This window comes from Thermobia domestica, chromosome 2 (genome assembly GCF_964235325.1).
Source record: "Thermobia domestica chromosome 2, izTheDome1.hap1.1, whole genome shotgun sequence".
NCBI classification, from domain to species: Eukaryota; Metazoa; Arthropoda; class Insecta; order Zygentoma; family Lepismatidae; genus Thermobia; species Thermobia domestica.
Window position 1 is genome coordinate 359585836 of NC_137455.1, and position 20456 is coordinate 359606291.

General features: G+C 36.7%; 1 protein-coding gene across 1 annotated transcript in view; it reads right to left on the minus strand.

The window, feature by feature from the left end:
* Positions 1–20456, minus strand: part of LOC145678819 (corticotropin-releasing factor-binding protein) — a 530344-nt gene that overhangs the window by 72642 nt on the left and 437246 nt on the right. Inside the window, 1 exon segment of the mRNA XM_081749360.1 lies at positions 12563–12572. Within this exon segment, the coding sequence (XP_081605486.1) occupies positions 12563–12572 (10 nt within the window).

Genomic DNA, 20456 nt, shown 5'->3' on the forward strand with positions numbered 1-20456 from the left:
TAATATAAATGAAGTTAGAATGCTTTTGGGAACTCCAAATTCGAGGACTTAATTGTTAAACTATAATATCTAGAAAGTTAAAATGTCCTGGAATCTTAGCCATGATAGAAAGGAAAACACTCACAAGAAGATGGGACATTGCCTGTCAAAAAATTGATGACATAATTTATTCATTATTTTTTAAATAGAAAATTCTCTCAACAAATAACTAACTAACTAAAACTAACTCTATGGCCTATGGAACCCGGAGGTTCAATGACGCGTTCACAAAAGCTCTCCACTGACTTCTATCCTTAGCTAACTGCATCCAGTTTCTACTTTGTATTCCAATCTCTGCGAGATCCATCTTAATATTGTCCTCCCATCTGCGCCTAGGTCTTCCTAATGGTCGTTTTCCGATTGGTCTTCCAGTCAAGACTTTGAAAGCGTTTCTACTTTCTTCCATTCTAGCTACATGACCCGCCCACCTAAGCCTCCTAGACTTGACGACCCTAACAATGTTGGGTAGACCATATAAATTATGTAGTTCCTCGTTATGAAGTTTCCACCATTCTCCATTCCCGTTCCCCTTGGGTCGAATATTCGTCTCAGGATCTTGTTCTCAAATACTTTTAGTCTATGTTCTTCCCTCAGAGTAAGCCACCATGTTTCGCAACCATACAGAACAACAGGCATGATTATCGTTTTATATATTTTAAGCTTCAAATTCTTCGACAGAATTCACGACGACAAGAGATTTTGAACCGAATAGTAACACGAATTCCCTGCTTTTAGTCGGCATTTAATTTCTTCGTGAATATGATTTTCGTCTGTTAATATCGATCCTAAATATTTGAAAGTATCCACTTTATCAAAAGTATTATTTAATATTTTAACGCATCCACAATTTGCCGTATTACGGTCCCGACGCACTTCCATGTATTTAGTTTTCTCTGCATTTACTTCTAAACCCATGTCCCTGCAAGCGTTTAATAAGATCTCTGCATTTCTTTCTATTGTTCTCCTATCATCCCCTATTAAATTTACATCATCAGCATATGCCATAACCTGGTGAATACCGTTCAACTGTAGGCCCTGGTTGCTATCTTTGATTTTCCTTATAGCGTATTCTAGAACGAAGTTAAATAATAATGGCGACAACGCATCTCCTTGTTTCAGGCCATTCTCGACGTGAAAGCTCGTGGACAAAAATTTTCCTACCCGGACTTTACTTTGGGATTCATTTAAACATATCTTAATTAATCTAATTAGCTTTCTCGGTATTCCAAGTTCTGTAAGAACGTTGTATAATGTTTCTCTCCTAACCGAGTCGTACGCCTTTCTAAAATCGATAAATAGTTGATGTACCGGGGTATTGTATTCCCACTTCTTTTCGAGTATTTGGCGAATGGTAAATATTTGGTCGATAGTTGATCGATTTCGTCTAAATCCGCACTGATAATCTCCAATAATTTCATCTGCGTAAGGGGTCAGTCTTGCTAACAGAATATTTGAAAGGATTTTATAGGATGTTGACAGAAGAGAAATGCCTCGATAATTATTACAGTCAGTTTTGTCGCCTTTCTTGTGAATTGGAACAATGATTGATTCTTTCCACTCTTGTGGCAATTCTTCCTCGTTCCAGATAAGGAGAATGAGTTTGTGTATCTTGTTCCGCAATTTTTCGCCTCCAGCTAAAATTAACTCAGCCGGAATTTCATCTACATCCGGAGATTTATGTTTCTTTAATTTCTTTATAGCGGTTTTTACTTCTATTCGGTTGGGTTCTGGAATAAACGGTTCTGCGGTGTGTATCACCTTTTCTCCACGCACACTAGTTTTTGGTTGCGTGTTAAGCAAATCGTCAAAGAAATCTTTCCATCTATTTAAGATGCTATCCGTGTCAATGAGAACTGTACCGTCAGATTCCTTTAGTATATAAGCACGAGGTTGATAGCCTTTCTTAAATTCGTTGATTCCCTTATACATGTCCCGGATGTTTTTATTTTTACTATTATCTTCAAGTTCCTTAATTTTAGCTTTCAGAAAATCGCGTTTCTTTGTTCTAAAAGTTTTGGAAGTTTCCCGCCAGATATCTGCGAACTTTTGTGTAGTTATTTCATTCGGATTTTGTAGCCAGCGAAATTTAGCCTGTTTTCTCTTCTCTGCTAGTTTTATGCATTCCTGGTCGAACCATGGTTTGTTCCTACGTATTTCCGCGTGTCCCAATGTTTCTTTTGCTGAAATTTTAATGCTATCTCTAATTTCAATCCAGGTATCCTCAACACTAGCGCACTCCGAATCTTCCAAAGCCGAGAATCTATTCGAAACTTCAATCTGGTATTTCTCTCTTACCTGGCTCTCTTCTAATTTCTTTAAATTAAATCTCTCCGTTTTCGGACAATGAATATTACCTTTATTCAACGATAATCTCTCTCGTATTATCGCTGCTACCAGGTAGTGGTCGGTGTCACAATCAGCCCCTCTAAACGACCGGACATCAATTATGCTGGATTGCCTTCTTCTATCTACTAAAACGTGATCAATTTGATTGTGTGTTTTTCCGTCTGGTGATGTCCAAGTGTATTTATGAACGTCGCGATGTGGGAATTTTGTACTCTTCACGATTAGGTTTTTGGATGTTGCAAAGTTCACGAGTCTAACACCGTTGTCATTACTTTCCTTATGCAGACTTTCGTTCCCTATAATCGGTTTGAAAATATCCTCTCGTCCTACCTTCGCATTGAAATCCCCTAATAGAATTTTCATATGGTGTCGCGGGAGTTGGTCAAATATCCGTTCCACTTCTTCGTAAAAACTATCTTTTATATCGTCATCATTATCTTCAGTTGGGGCATGTACATTTAAAACAATAATATCACACCACCGTCCCTTAAGAGTAATAAAAGAAAGTCTATCAGTAACAAATTCAACCCGTTTAATTGCTGGTACGTTTATGAACGAAAAACCCTGTTCCTAACTGGTGATTTTTATTTCCTTCCCCGTAAAAGAACGTAAAATTTCCGGAATTCTCAGATCCATTTCCTTCCCACCTAACTTCCTGAACTCCTACTACGTCCATCCTGTATTTCTCTAACTCACTCGTTACGGATTTTAACGCGCCTGCCCTATAAAGACTCCTAATATTCCATGTTCCAAATCTCATGTCCATTTTCTTTTGCTGAGGTCGTGCCAAGTTATCAGTCCTTTTCCGAGGCTTTTGTGAATATTTCTGAACAAGTGCTTTTCTTTTACAGGATGAGGTTGTTAGCCCTACCCAAACCCCCAAGCTGGAGGACCACTCCTAATCGGCTGTCCGCGACTGCTTATTCAGTATATTCGTGGCTAACCTCTATATCTAGAGGCCTTCTCCTCGATCCGCAACCTGAGGACGCGCCATGCTGTGGTGACAGGAACCCAACTGGAAAAATTTTGAATGGTCATACTTATTGTTATGTCTTTTTTTTAATTTTTTTTTTGGGGGGGGGCATGGTGGCTCAGTGGTAGAACGCTCACCTCTGGTGCGTTGGGTTCCAGGTTCGATCCCCAATCAAATAGGTTTGTAGTAGACAACATCATGTTCGTGCGTTTTCTCGGGATACTCTAGTCTCCTTCTACATTCTTATTCTACCAGTTTTTCCATCATAATTCACTTGACTTAATCATCGTCGCTCTTAGCGTGAAAGACATAATCGTGAGACGTTAAACCAGCGCCTTAACTTAGATATTTTCTGGGGGGGGCAAGCATTAAGACGCGTATTTGAGCCCCTAGAAAAAGTTGTTTTTCTAATTCTTGGGCCCTTGTTTCCATCTTTCTCTTACTCTTTATGGGCCCCCGGAGCCTGTGGGCCCTACCACACGGCAAGGTCTCTGGGGCCGTTAGTTACAACCCTGGGGCCGTTGTATACATGACAAATTAAGTAAGTTGAAAATATTCACAAATCACAAATCTTCACCAATAAGTATTATTTTTAGGGCCCCTAATAGAAGACATTGTTTACTGAAATAGGCCCACGACTCATTTTTGTTTAATTTACCTTTTGTGTGTTGTTTCATTTATGTAATGTAGTGAACCTGTTTGATGCTTCATTTATAATTTCATGTTCGTATCGCATATGCAATAAGAAAATTTTGTCTGGAAATGTGCCCCCGCTCAAACGGCTGGGAGCTTCCCTGTAGGGGCAGTTGCCCCCTGCCCCCCACAAGTTACGCCCCTGCATTAAACTAAAAGATTTCATTTCATTTCATGTTTGTTGTTTTGTGGTTACATCGGTAGAATCACTCATAGGTGGGACTTCCACACAATCGCGCACAATACAATTGGAAACAGTTACATAAAATGACCCTCCCCCTGTTACGAAATTGCTCCAACCTGGAGCGTCGATGTGCCGTTAAATTTTTGTTGAGTAGAGACGTGAGACCAATAGAAATTCATCGTCGGATGATAGTTCAATACAGTGACAGCTACATGAGTCGAACACAAGTTTGCGAATGGGCATTGAAAAGTTCAAACCGGGAAGTGTGAAACAGTGTTCAAGATTCTCATCGTCCACATCACTCTTGTACTGTAGTTCATAGAAAGGGTCAGCCTTCAACTGATCGAACCGAATCGGGCTCGGCACCTAAAGGGGCTCCACACCAAATTGTAATTTAGTCTCGGTTGTCAAACACAGTACGCACATTGTAAAAAAATAAAAACACAATTTAAACACTTTTAGTACAGATTGTGAGTGAAAATTTGATGAAATAATGTCTATTAAGTGTTCTGTGGGTGTCCAAAAGCGTTACTTCTCTAAAAACAGTATCTAGTTTGACAGATTTAAAACACTTCTTTGCGCAAATAGTTCGAAAACAAAATGATGACAAGGGTATGGAAGTTGAGGAAAAATCCTGTTTTTACTAGTGACCGAAGACGAGCCTTAGCGTAATCTATGTTCATTTTGTGTCATTGTAGGCCAGAAAATGGTGGATTTTATTTGTTCTTTTTTGCCTTTTTCGGCGTTTCTTTGTTTATTGGTTCTTTTTAAAGCTTTTTATAGGTCTTAACGTCTTTTCTCGCACTTCATCTTTCGACAATAAATTTACTGTCCATTAACTCGAATCACCACCACCTCTTAAACGTCTTTTCTTGAATAAAGAAAATTCGAAAGATAAGACATTCTTGAACGTCTGGACTGATAAGACCATATCTCCAACAATCTCCAAGTCAGATAAGGAGGGGTAGCAATGTCCTCCAGCAGGGGGTTTAGGGTGGGGAAGTTTTCTTATTTTAGTTTGAGCATTATATTCATTAAATAGGTAATTGTATTTAAATTGGGTCTTATTTTTACGTCCTTAGTTCCAGTTTTAGGTACTTTTTAAGATATTTTTAGGACTTTTTATAGGCCCTTTTTAGGCAATTTTAGGCCTTTAACTTCCGAGCTCTAGTGATGACATAAATTTTGCACATTTTGTACATACATCGGGGACACACGTGAACAACACAGTATCTAGAAGGGGTGAATATGTGTCATCTAGAGGTGTCTTAAAAACAAGAGTGTCAGTAATTTGTACAGTGTCCTACACTGTTAAAAATAATTTCTTAAATTTGAGAAACTGTTTCTTATTTGTGCACCGAGACAATATTTTCTTAGAAATGAGATTTGGCAATTCTCATTCATAAGGAAAGTAACAGTATATTTTCTCGTTTCGCTTCATAGAACCTCATCTACTTTTCTTCATTTCTCATTAATGAGAGTTTCAAACTCTTGTTTCTAAGAAAACATATTCTCGGTGCACAGATAAGAAACGATTTCTCAGATGTAAGAAAGTATTTTTAACAGTGTACTCTGTGGAAAAGTAGTTTTATTTATTTATTTATTTATTTATTTATTTTTATTTTTATTTATTTATTTATTTATTTTTGTAGTGTAGAAGAATACATTGCAGAATACTGTATGCTTTTGTTGAAAATCCCAGCGACTGTGACATGTGGAAAAAAGAGTTTGTCCTGGTTGAAGCTCATCAAAACTTAGTTGGAACCATTAATCCAGCAAAGAACGTTCGAACAATTTGGCCATTGAATCAGATATTAGTGGGAGTTTGAACTTAGACAAAATTCTAAAAGAGGTGGGCTGCTAATCATGATTAGGATTTGAGTCTGGAGCAGTAGTCGCATTATAAATCATCAAGCAAGATGAATGCTCACAGCATATGCTGTTGTTCACCACACTTTCTCTCCTTTAAAGTTAGCCGGGTTGCAAGACCAAGTCTCTGTGAGTAGTTTTTGATATTGCATATTTGACAGAGTCACTAACCAACATCCTCCACATAAGCATGTCTCAGGAAAGTATAAAAATAAACTTGCTTGCATTTTATGTGACAGTATATGTAGTAAGCTTTTTCTTTTGTCTATGTTAAGCTTGCCTTGCTGGTTTAGTGAATCGCTTATGTGGTTCTACTCTCGTTGAACAAGGTCCCGGATTCGGTTTCTAATTAATTTCAATAATAAGTATTTGACCAATGCGTGCAGTCTTCACTCACCCTCTACTCTGTAACAACCAAACCTCTCTCAGCAAAACAATAAATACATTATTCTTCTTTAGATATGTGAACAGGGAGCACAATAGGTCACTGATAAAAAGTGTTCACTTTTGTTGTGAAGGGTCCGTTGTTTGACCCCAGACCATGCATGTTCGTGGTACTCAAAATTGTGTTAGTGGTTTTCTGGAGGTTTTACCGCTTCCTCCCACATTTTCTTTCCATTAATTCTTTCATGACCTTTAACTTTCATTATTCATCCACCCTCTTTAATGTCTAGGCCATAAACGTAGAACGTTAATTAAAATATTTCATTTCATATTTAGATGTGAATAATACATTGCGGATTACTTCAGGCTTATTCCTGGAACCTTTTTGGAGTATAACTTGGTTCATCAATTTGTTCTATGTTCTTTAAAACCTGTGTAAGGCATTCCTATGTTCATAATTAGGGTTATCTATTATTCAAGACTTCAAGATGTCCTGTACCTGAAAAGTGTCTTGTCTGGAAATTTACATCTGTTTCCATTGGAAGAACTCTGTAACAACGGCGCCGATTTCTGTGTAACTTTGAGGGGAGGGGCATTCATAAAAATAATACATATAATAATAAAAATGCATATAAAATACATATTCATAAAAATACATGGGGCTCACATGAGCTTTGGAGGGGCCCCCAGGATGGGCACCCATGCCCTGTCCCGTTCTGTTTCGTAATTAATCCTGCTCCTAATGACTAACAAATAAAAAAAAGAAAAATGTAGTTTTTTACGGTTGCAGCATACAATTTTCAATTCGATAACATTAGAGAGCGTACGATGGATCCGTAGTACGGGTCCCTGGTTATATGCCAGTGCTCGTTAGTTAATGATAGAGAACATATTTTCCAATTGTTATGGCGCAGTTCTTTCATTTCCTCCTACATTCCCATCCCATTAATTCTTATCATAACCATTTTCTTTAATCATTCCATTAATCATATGTTTTCTTTAGCGTAAAGACATGACTATAAAATGTAAAACTGAAATGTTAATGACTCACTTCTGTAAAAAAGTGTTTAATACAAAACGTTAGGAAGTTTTGAGGAGATGCGTCTACCGTGTCCGAGAGACTACTGAAATGAAAAGATCATTGTATTTTTAGATACGTTACTATTCTTAAACATTTCCATACGTGTTTTGTCTACCTTGTGTATTTAATTTGGCTTCCTTTACTCTATTTGTGCACTGAATAAAGCTTTTCAGGCGGGAAAATTCGCCTACGTAAAACTTTTACGGCATTTACGACCATTGTGTGTATATTCTAACTCTCGTAACAAAACAGAAAGAGCCCTTTCATAATATAGCATTCTCTTGCATATCACGATGTGACAAAAAGAAACGTTAAAAAAGTAGAAACGAGAACTTGTGAATATGGACGAATATAACTATTTAACGCTCACTGTGCTAGAGAATATAAACGGGTTGTAAGATACGCTGGGGTTATGTTGCAGAAAATAAACAACCTTTTCTAAAATACATACCATTCACTGAACCAAAAGAAAGGTTTTCTTTTGCGAAACGCTTCGCTTGATTATTCATTTAACGAATAGAAGGGCCAGGAAAATTAATAACAAGATTTCTGTGATCTGGGTCACAATCAGATTAAATAACTTAGGTTACGTTTGAAAAACACGAAAGCTTATGTACAGTCATGTCCAAAATGATTATCGCATTTGAGCTGTCTTCTTGTAGGAATATAATTTCATAATGATTTTGCAGGGTACTTTTAATACTGATACTATGTGTACAGTATAATTGTGAAATGTATACTTGTGGTAAATTTCATAGGAAAAGAAGTATAGGGTTTAAATACGAAAATTAGAATGAGTAAAACAAAACATTGGTGAATGGACAAGAAAGTTTTATTTTCGTTTTATCGTTCGTTTTAGTGCTCATTTGACATGAAATTTGCCGCATGCATGTCTTTGCCGATTATACAGATACTAACATTATGAGAAATACCGGACGAAATCGTTATCAAATTATATTCCTATAACAACATATTTATAGACATGCGACAATCATTTTGGACATGAATGTACATCTGCATTGTGGCGTGACTACTACACGTAGATTCTTTATTCGTGATCCGAGGTTGAAGCCCTGCAGAGGAGTTGATTAGAATATCGTCATAAGGATGGATTTAGAAGACATCAGATCTAAGATCAAGTTGTTTAAGCGTATGTAGAGCTAATTTCTAGCAAGGTTTGATTTAATCGTTTAAAAATAAAAGCATTACGTAATGAATAACATAAAAATTATAACCCGATTAGTTGTAAGCCTCATATCAAGCTTAAGAAATTAACAGTGTATGAGTCGCTGTGTAGGAATCTCTGTCTAACATCTTAAAAGCTTGAAAAGAAAGGTAGTACTCACTGTACACTGGCAACATCTGATCTTTTTCATTGTTGCGTGACTCAGAGTACCATTGTTGATTTGTAGAGCTTAAAAAGAAATGCCGTACTCACTGTACACTGGCTGCATCTGACCTTTTACACTATTCCACGATTTACTCTATCACTGTTCATTTACAGAGCTTAGAAAGAAAGGTAAGTACTCACAGTACCTTGGCAGCATCTGACCTTTTTCACCGATGCACGATTCATATTGCACACTGTGCAGTGAAGCCTTTGACCTTTTTCACAGTTGCACGACTAACATTTCGACTGTTGGTTTGAATAAAAGATCCTACTCACTATACACTGGCAGCAACAGTCCTTCCTCACTGTTGCACGACTCACATTGTCACTGTACACTTTTAGAGCTTAAAAAGAAAGGTAGTACTCACTGTATACTGGCATCATCTGAGATTTTCACTGCTGCATAACTCACACTGTTACTGTTCATTTGCAGAACTTAAAGAGAGAAGCAGTACTCACTGTACACTAGCGTATGTTACCATTTTCACTGTAGCACGACTCATTCTGTGACTACTCACTGTACACTCTCAGCATCTGACCTTTACTTGCTGCTCGACTTTCACTGTCACTGTTCATTTGTAGAGCTTAAAAAGCAAGTCAGTACTCACTGCACACTGGGAGCATCTGGCTTTTTTCACTCTTACACCACTCCCATTGTCACTGTTCATTTACAGGACATCGCAAGCAATGTCTGTTAAAAGTTCTTTGTAATCTTTTCGTTAACTATCGTGAGGTATTGGCAATCTGTTTTACGATAAGAGAACCATTAGCATGTTAATATTTTTATGACTCAAGGCCCAAGTAAGAAGTTGTAAACTCACTGTCATGTGTGGCATGCAAGATGCATCTGGGATTGCTTGATTCAGAAATATACCATAGTGAAATATTCCATTCCTTTCTCTATTTGTCAATACTTTGGTTGAGAATTCGCGTATCAGTAATTTCTCATTGTTAGTATGGACAGCATTCTTATAAGCAAAGCGAGTATTGGATTTACCTCCTACTCGAAAGAGTAATTTGAAAGGGAAGATATGCGAATCTTAACTCCCATTTAATGATGCTGTCTGTTAGGCAAGATTTAATATATTCTTATTTTATTACCAGGAATAAAAATGATACAAAAAGGATTAAATCGAAATCGGTCATTGATATTTGTATAAAGAGATGTCTGCTTTCGTGCCTTTTGTGCTGAAAATGCCTTGTTTTTTTTCTGCTAAAATTTTCTGTTCCTTAATTTTAACAATCTAAATTCAACTTTGAACCATAGACCTTGTCTCATATAGCCTCGATGCCGAAAAGAGACCTTGATCTCTACAGTTATTCAAGTGAAACCAAAGGAGGGACGGGTGACGCCTTGATGCTATCCCGCGTTAAGGCTCTTTGCTACAGCGAAATTAAACTACCACTAATTTTAGAGTTTTTCTGTAATATATTCAAAACAAATAAAAATATTTGAAAAACTGAAACGAAGTGAACTAGACAATACAATTTTGCATGTGACACCGTTATCACAACTCATCTATCTGCTTTCGATTTGGAATTGTAGATAGATTTAGCATTTTTTTGCGGGTCCTGTAAATAGCGGCATACCAAAAACAGATAGGTGAATTGTGATAAAGGTATCACATGCAAAATCGTATTGTCTAGTTCACTACGTTTCTGCTTGGGGGGCGCGGTGGCTCAGTGGTAGAGCGTTCACCTCTGGTGCTTGGGATCCCGGGTTTGATCCCAGCCTCCGCCAAGTGAACTTTGTGGTGGACAAACACCGTGCTCGTGGGTTTTCTCGGGGTTCTCCCGTTTCCTCCCACTTTCTTCATTCCACCATTTCACTCATCTCTCATTATCACCGTCTCCCTTAGCCTAACCGGCATAACCGTGGGACGTAAAACTTAAAGATTTCATTTTTACGTTTCTGCTTTTCGAATATTTTTATTTGTTTTGAAGATATTACAGAAAACCACTAAAATTAGCGGCAGTTTAATTTCGCTGTAGTGAAGACCCTTAAGTTAGTGTAGTGAAGTTCATCATTCGATACCTCTACCGTCTGCTTTATATTATTCTATCTACCTTCTCGGATAACATAAAGGTCCCTTTCCCACATATTTCGTATGTATTGCAGTGTATGACATTGACATATGCCCTCCCCACTTTATAAACACGAGTTTTATTCCGGAGTGGAAATTCAAAATACAGGGTGACCCTTAATTATGTTTATGATGTTTGACTGACTGTAGTATTTGTAATTCTAGACAAAAAGATTCGATATGGCAATACTGTAGTGTGAAAGTAAGGATAACTGTAGTGTGAGAGGAGCTCACTGGACTTAAAATCGTTAGAAACTTAAGAGCATCGTTTCCCAACCTTTTTCAACTTGCGGCAACTACGGGTGTAACTTGAATTCTCGCGGCACACCCATAGATATTATTATTATTATTACTTGCAAATATAAAATACCATGGTATTTTTTTTTTTCTGTGATTACTGGTCTCCTCACAGAGATGAAAGCTCGATCAGTGGTTTTCCCCTATGCTAATTCATTATGCTTATTTTTTATTCTAATTTTAAAATAGAAAACAATTGCAATGAAATTAGGACTCAGATTTTTAAAAATACGCTTTGTTTTTTGAAAACTGTACCCAATCTTTCACTAAGAACGAAGATCACTAAATAACGAACGGACAAACAAATGTCTTGTACTTTTAAGTTCGCCGTTTTAACCAAAACCGGTGCATATTATTGCAATCACACAGCTTGCGATGCGTCGAAGTCAAAACACACCTGTTGAACAAAGTGTTGTTCTGTCATTCACGTGCGAATGAGTGTTCTACGAACGTTCACTTGACGCGTACCGTACAAGTGCTTCCATTTTTCGGTGTTAGTATGACTCTCAATTGAAGCGTAACGTAGCAGCTAACCGTGGCAATGTGTACGAGCCGAAATACTGTCTGCTACACAGTAATAGATGTAGAATAATATATTACAATTACAGTAATTTTTTCCATGGTAAAAATTCATAGTAATGTGAAATATAAAAATATACATTATTTTATGTTTTGCAATTTGGCTGCTATAGAATTAATAATTTTGTTTCGATTTCCTCCATTCGCGGTACACCAGTGTGCCGCGGCACACCGGTTGGGAAACGCTGCTTTAGAGTATTCGAAACAGTATAAAGGAAACATTCCCGAACCGCTGGATCAGTCAACGTGGGTCTGTGAAGTGGCCAGCTCGATCTCCCGATATGAACTACCTGACTTTTTCTATGGGGTGTTTTAAAGGCATATGCAATTTGGCTGAATTGTGGTAGACTATTACAGCAGAGTTCCACAAAATACAAGTACGGGTCTGTCAAGTTGCTTGTGATAACGTAGCTCTTCGTTCCCAGGCATGTATCGATTTGAAACGTGAATTGGTGGACCATGCCGTGAAAAACAGAGATTAAAATCCTTGTAAGGGAAGCTATGAGAGTAATGTATTTCTGTTCAATTTTATCTGCAAGTTATGTTGCTAGTTCCTTTACCACAGTCTTTGAAACATCAAGTACATACTTTTGGGGCCACCCTGTATTAAATTAAATCTTTGCTTTACGTCCTATATGATTATGCACTGCATGCTAAATAAAACAAATTATGCAAGTGAATGATTATGAAAAAGTGAAAGAATGAGAAAGTATATGGCTGGAAACAAGAGAACTACGAGTAACCCAATGGACACATGTTGTCCACCACAAACTTGCATGACCTGGAATCAAACCGGGAATCTCTCACGCTAGAGGTGACCACTCTACCACTGATGCACCGCGCTCCCAGGAGTAGATAGAGTACAAATCTTTGATAGAATGTAGTCATCATTTGGTGTATTAAAGAATCACCTGTACGTAAGTTTGATAGATATTTATTTTGTAAGTGTTTGAACAGAGCACATTGTACAGTCCACAGCAAAAAAACTTGCAACATGAGCATGTAAGTTTATTGTGAAACTACGCTTAACTGCGCAGGGAATCAACATAACGTCTAAGTGGCACGAATCAAGCCAGGAGAAACATCTGCTTCCTCACCTGCGTACTTATTTTGGAACAAAAGACTTCGTTGTTTCACAATAAACTTACATGCCCATGTTGCAGGTTTTTTGCTGCGGACTGTACAAGGATGAATATGAATAATGTTGTATAGGTGTACTATTTAGAAATTAGTAGAACGAATTGTTGCCTAAAGCTAGCCTATTTGAGACGTTACGCATGATTCTAGCTCTGACTCACATTGAGTGTATGTATTTTTATTCCTCCATTTCTTTCATAACCATCCGTTACTTTTACAGGGTGCTATAAAAAGATTGCTACAATATTTTGGGATTAGATTTGTCACATCAAAATAAGAAAAAAAAGTTCATATAGAGCTGTGATCGGAAGTACATAGTTTCGTAGCTATAGGGTGCCAAAAGCGTGAAAAAAAAATAACTTTAAAGGTCTCCACTACTATAGGTTCGATCGTAGGTGGGTCAAGACATCACTGAGGAACTAGTATGTGAATTATCCAAATATCCATCTTTCAGAACCTCTGGTACTTGCACAATAATTTTTAGAGAGGCTGTTTGGGAGTACTTGATCACTCTCTACCTACCTCTCTAAAAATTGGTGTGCAAGTACTGGAGCATTCGTAAACATGGGTGTTTGGATACTTCACATACCAGTTCCTCAGTGATGTCTTAACCCGACTACGATAGGTCCCATAGTACTGAAGCTATGAACTTGTTTCACGTTTTCGGCACCCTATAACTTCGAAACTATCTACTTTTGAGCACAGGTCTATATGAACTTTTTTTTCTTATTTTGATGTGAGAACTCTGTTCCCAAAATATTGCGATATATTTTTGTCACTTCCGTCAACATCTGCTTAAATTGAATGGATGGTACTACTTATCCAATAGGCCACAGGCCCACATGGTACTATTGTTATAGGTATTTCCCTGACGGTGACATACATACGTGTTCACGTAATACTACCTCAAAATTAAAACTGTAATATGCCCATGAAGCTTCTATGAATATAGCTGGATTTAGCATGGATATCTGTCGTTTCTACTGATTTTTCCCAATAAATCGTTTCTCTTTCTCACCTCAACCATAGGTTGGTGAGCAACATGGAAATTTTAAAACTTTCCTCTCCCTTGGGAGAGCTGTTTTATACTTTGATTAGGTCTCTTCTTCATAACTGCATCAATATATTCTATCCTTAGTCTTCCTCTTCCTAGTTTTCCTTCTGTCTTTCCCTCTATCAACACGGTGATCCAATCGGAGTGCCGAATAATATGGCCAAGCATACTGTTTCTTCTGTTTCCTATTATATTCATGATCTGTCGTCTCTCATTAGCTTCCTTTAGTACATCTTCATTCCTTTTCCTTTCGATCCATGATATGCGCAGCATTCTGCGCCAACACCACATTTCAAATGCTTCCAGCTTGGATATTTCAGCTTTTCTCAGTGTCCACGTCTCTGATCCGTACAGTGGCATGCTCCACAACTAGGGTCTTAATAAATCGTTTACGAACATCTAACGACACATTTCTTGATGTTAGCAGTCCTCTTTTCGTATTGAATGCTTGTTTAGCTTGTGTTGTTCTTGAACTTACATCTTTTTCACTTCTTCCGCCCGAGGAGATTAGGCTTCCTAAATAGGGGAACGTCTTAACGTCTTCTATTTTCTCTCCCTCTAGCCATACGTTTGCCCCTTCATGTCCAGCTCTTGTGCACTTTATACTTTCGTTTTCTTCTTATTTATAGTCCATGTTAAATTGAAGCTCTTAACACAAACTGTCTATATCAACTTCTGGTTCCTCTTGAAACTGAAGCGCTACAAACTCCCATATCAAGAGTCAAAAAATCCCATTTTGCATCTAAATTTTCCACCTTGTACTATTATTAGTAGTAGTACTATTAACAATAATAAAATATATAAATAAAAATTAAGTACGACATTTTTACTTCTTTCAATTTCAGAGTGAATGATCAATAAATTTCGAATCATCTACGTATCTAGAATAGTTCATAAATAACTATTTTCTTAAATTGAGAACAAGTATGCTGAGCTCTTAGGCTATATTGTTATATTGTCAAAAATGCAGTAACCCCATGACACAGTTGTACCATCACCTTCTCCTAAGAATAATGATACAGGAAATCTTTTATGTTTTCTATACATTTCATGTGGAACGTTTGGAAATAGATGCTTTCTCCTGTGATATTTTACTTTCTTTCTTTCGTTCATTGTTTTGGTTTCTTCTATCTTCAAACTCTGGAGCAAAAATGTCGTTTCTTTGTACTTGATTTCCTAGAATAACGTATGATTAAGTGACTTCTCACTAGCATGGACTTTGCCAATAACAAAGAAAGAGAAACTTCAGACTAAAAGTTGACAACACTGCAAGCTTATTGATGACTCATTATACCTACTTCTCTCTCGTAAAGCTTTTTCTTGATGTTGATTATTTATATATATATATATATATATATATATATATATATATATATATATATATATATATATATATATATATATATATATATATATATATATATCGTGTGGAAATTCCAAATATGTTGTCAATTTCGACGCAAATTCCCTTTATCCCATTCCAAATAATGTGAAAAATCCTACGTAATGGGGTTTTTCCTACAGGCTGGCACCACTGATCTGAACTACTGCAGAGAGTTTGTTGTTCTCTCACCGAGAATCAAACCCTGGAGATCGTGAACCAAGGACAGTGCTAGCCAATAAACCAGGGTTTCTCAACCTGGGGGTCGCGACCCCTAGGGGAGTCGCGACAGGGTTTCATGGGGAGCCCAAAGATAAGCGGAAAAGGTAAACATAATTAGAATCTAATACCGGAAAATATTTTTAAATATTATTTTGAATTTTGTTCTGATAGACATTTTTATTTTCATATATACTGTTAAGAACCAAAAAAAAAAAAAAAAAAATAGGTATACTAAACATTTTCAACAGGTTAAAACGATAACTACTTGTTACCTATATTACCTGGTTCATGAAATCAAATACTTTTGAGATTCCTTCGTTGTAAAACATTTATTTTACATTAATTCTGCTTATTTCTTATAGAATATTTGTATATTTACAGATCTTATAACAACGATGTGTGATTATACAATTATTTCTAAGGGTCTTTTTTACAATACTAATTTCTTGTTTCTTTGTATATTCGGCCTAGTGCTGATTTTAAGCACTTCTAGCCTGTTACCGTTGTAAAGTGCAAAGTTGTTTAAAAATCAATTTAAATGAAAGAGGTACGATATGAAACTAATAAGAACTGCATATTGAAATACCAGAAAAGTACAAAAGCAGCAAAACCTGCATATTAAAATACAATTAAAATTGAAAGATAATTATATACCTAAGCATAGTGTGATTTCACTAGTGTGACAATCTCCGGTTCAATCTTCATGACGCACATTATCAAGTCATCTAAAATACTTAATAACTTTTCTTATCAACTATTCACGTTTTTTTTTTAAACCAAAATTAGAAGTCATTTTATTTTTTTTTTTTTTTTTTACCATATGACTTAAAATTAAGGGCGTTATGAAGTTTTAAAATTTTTAAACGGCCTCCATTTTGAAACAGTATAACGGATAGTATTCGATATTTGTAATGTGACTAAACTGACCAAATTTGGTTTCAATCCATTCGCTTTTAGGGAAGTTATTGTATCCACTATATACAAGAAATGGATTCTACTGTTATAGAAATAGATTTATATTACGAGATCTCCGCAATAGCAATATTAAAAAATCCCACACAAGCTTATTACAAACCAGAAATTATAAGGGGGTCGCTGGCAAGAGGATGTGATAAAATATGGGTCGTGATAGAAATTAGGTTGAGAACCACTCACTAGACAGACGAGGTGGAAGGAACTCAAGCAATTAGAACTAAAAGGTCTGTGGAGTGAATGTTATTCTGTCACAAGATTACACGAACCGAGATCTATCCAGAACTTTCTCTCTCATCAAACGTGAATGCTATCTACCATCATTCCAATGTCCCTTTCCTTACGTATTTAGTGATAAGAAAGTATTTTTTCGTTTGTTTACGAAATTTTTCGTCTTTTAAAATAGAGAGACAACTTCTGTTGTATTTTAAGAACGCGTGGACTCTCAGTGATTCCTCTTAAAGACCCCATAAAGAAGAGTTATGCCTGACAGGTTTCTCCCAAGTGATCCCGTTTATTACGAACACAGCACCCATTAATCAAAATTTATGCATTTTATCATGGCTCGTTTTTCTTCATCGACTTTCCCTTTCCATCTAATGTTTCAAATAACAATATTCTATGTCTTCTTACTTAAAAAAAAGAAAAGTGATCCTTAAGTGAGATAGGAGATCTCTTTTTGTCTAGACACATAGCTACACAAAGTGTATCAAGTATATTCTTAATACAAAAATATTCATGAAAATATACTGTAATTTAGCAGGTTGTTTGAATGGAAGTTAGCAGCCCTTGATTTTATTGTGGTGCTTTCTCGTTATTGGATAACACATATTTTGAAATTTGTAGTTCAGACAGACACAATGTCCCAGGGCCCTGATGAACACAAACGTCCGCAGAATATTTTTTTTTCAAAGGGGGAGGAAGCAGGCTCGTGGCCAGCCCGAAAATGTAGGGGAGACCGGTGAAAGTTAGGGGGGGGGCAAAATATTATAGTTCATCACCATATTATAGTTTATTTACAAGACTAGTGTGAAAATTTTAGAGGGAGCCAGTAAAAATTTAGGGGGAAGGCTCCCTAGACCCCCCTAGATACGGGCCTGGGAGGAAGTAAGATCGACACATAAGCAAAGTCGCAAATACACATAACTTGATGCACAAATAGTTCGTGTAAAACTATTATTATTGATACTTATTACCAAGGCGCAAAATTTTAGTCAGATGCTCTAGCCAATCCAAAAATGATGGTCACCAGTATCTCTCACGTACAAATTACGAAAGGTTCAACCCCCCGCCCGCCCAAGGCCTTTGGTTTGACAAAGAAAGTGATTATTACCAGGGCATAAAATTTCAAAATTAGACAATTAGATTCAAGATAATCATTTCTGAATTGGACAATTCATATACATGTTACAAAATTTCTTACCTAAGACGCTCTCTCTCTCTGCACTGAAGTACTATAGTACTGCCAAAATGTCTTGGTCCGTGGCAAAAATGCGAACTGAAACTCACACCCACGCGTTGAGCCAATAAGGGTTCAGCTGTTGTTAAGCGAGACAGTGGATGACGAAAGGGAGTGGAATTCCTTCAACCGATAGCAGCGCTTGGAACGGAAGACTAGGTGTCAAGTCATTGTGGTATATCTTTAGTTGTCGATTGCAGTTTTCGGATCAAAGTAAGATAATTCTCACTCGTGACAATTATTTTTGTTCGAAACAGAAACTACAAAGCCCTGTGAGTTTAGACAGAAACCATTCCTACTGAACACTGGTCGCCAGCTGGTTCTAAATTTCTACTGAACACTGGTCTAAATTTCTAGTCGCCATCGGCGACCTGGCGACCGGAAATTTTGTGTCCTACTAATTACATAACTTGATTAACTACAATAAATATATTAAACACTGTAATGGATGAGTAAATAAATCTCATATGTTTCGAGACGTGTATTTCAAAGAACTGGGCCTTTTTCTAAAATCTAAGGGAGATTTGCCCCGTCTTGCCCCTCGTTGCGTGAACCTATGGATTTGAGTTAATGAACTGGAATTTAAAAGCTATATTTGGAAGTATAAATCGAACTTCGGTATAAAAATAATAATAATAATAATAATAATAATAATAATAATAATAATAATAATAATAATAATAATAATAATAATAATAATAATAAATAATTTTGAATCCATGCTTATTTAACACCATACAAGAAGATAGTGCGGTAGGAAGGTATCTAGGTAGTAACTGAGGATTGTGTTCAGCTCCTGCCCGTTATTAGCTATTCTAAAATAAAAAAAATTTAGAGGAAATTATAAGCATTCACTTAGAAATATGTTAGAAACTCCTGCTCTTACTGTCAATCCTAGCAGAGAAAGTGAAAGACGCTTGTTTATACAGGGTGTCTCAAAAGTCCCCTGGCATAGGGTAATTATGTTCTTATCAGAGTTACAACAAAATGTAAGAGGGGAAATCGTTGCCAAACATGATGTTTTCAATCTAAAGTGAAGGATTTTTTTTTTTTAAATCGGACGAGCCGATTAGGCTCTACACTCTTTATGTGCCCAACGTTAAATGAAAATGCAACAATGCTATTTACCTGGACCGACAACATAAGTGCATGAAGTTACTGTCTTTTAGGTTAACGTGTCAATGGACAGCCCCCATTTCAAACAGTAACTTCATTCATTATGTTGTTGGCCTAGGTAAATGGCAACGTTGCAATTTGGTTTAACATTGGACGCATAAAACGTTTACAGCCCAAACGGCTTGTCCGATTAAAAAAAAAAAATCCTTCACTTTAGATTTAAAACATCATATTTGGAAACGATTTCCCCTTTTACATTTTGTTGTAACTCTGATAATAACAGAGTTATCCTATGTCACGGGACTTTTGAGACACCCTGTATAATTTACAAACTCTGAGAGACTCAAATGTTTTGGGTAATAGAACATTCAATTGAATTTTACGTCTTTCTTTTTTCTTTTCTTTTCTTTTTTTTCTTTTTTTTCTTTTTTTTTTTTGAATAATAGTCAATTTAAGTGGACCACAGAGCAGACTTGGAGGACAACTTCTGCCTCGCGGACCACACTTTGAGAAATGGTAAGTCGTCTACTAGAATGTCATTTTTGGCTTCTCCAGTTGAAATAAGAAGCTTGTAATAGGAAACCAAAGAGAATAATGTAACGATCAAAGTGTATGAATGAGTAATAATGCCAGAGGCGGTGAAGTAGAATTAAGACTGATGACGTAAATGGAATCAGAACCCAATCGTTTTACTCAACAAGAAGTTGAAAATAAGTTTCTTTGAATGGCTTCTGCGGCTAAGCTAAAGCATGACGGTTACAGGAAAAGGGTCCTTGTTTCCTGGCGATGTGTTTGTGGAGTGCATTTGATTGACATGCCTCCATCCCTTAAACCTTAAACCTTAAGCAAGGAAAGACTCGCTGAGAAAATTAAATAAGGAATTTTCCGAGCGAAAAATATTCCCCAGACAGAGGCTAGGTCACGTTCTACATATTTTCCTACAAGGAGAGTCTCAAATCATGTGTAGATGAAAAGGGTTAAAAGAGAGAGAGACCAAGAGAGGAAGAAAGAGACGACATGTTTTCCATCTTGTATGATTGACACATTTATTTCGTACCTACTTCTGCAATGTCATTTAATCACTCCGATGGACTTTTTCCTAAAAGCAATTAATGGTTATTGACTAAAGTGCAGAAACATTTTACTGTTCAGGTAGTTGCCAATACCGGCCTTTATATAGAGGTAACCTCAGGCCC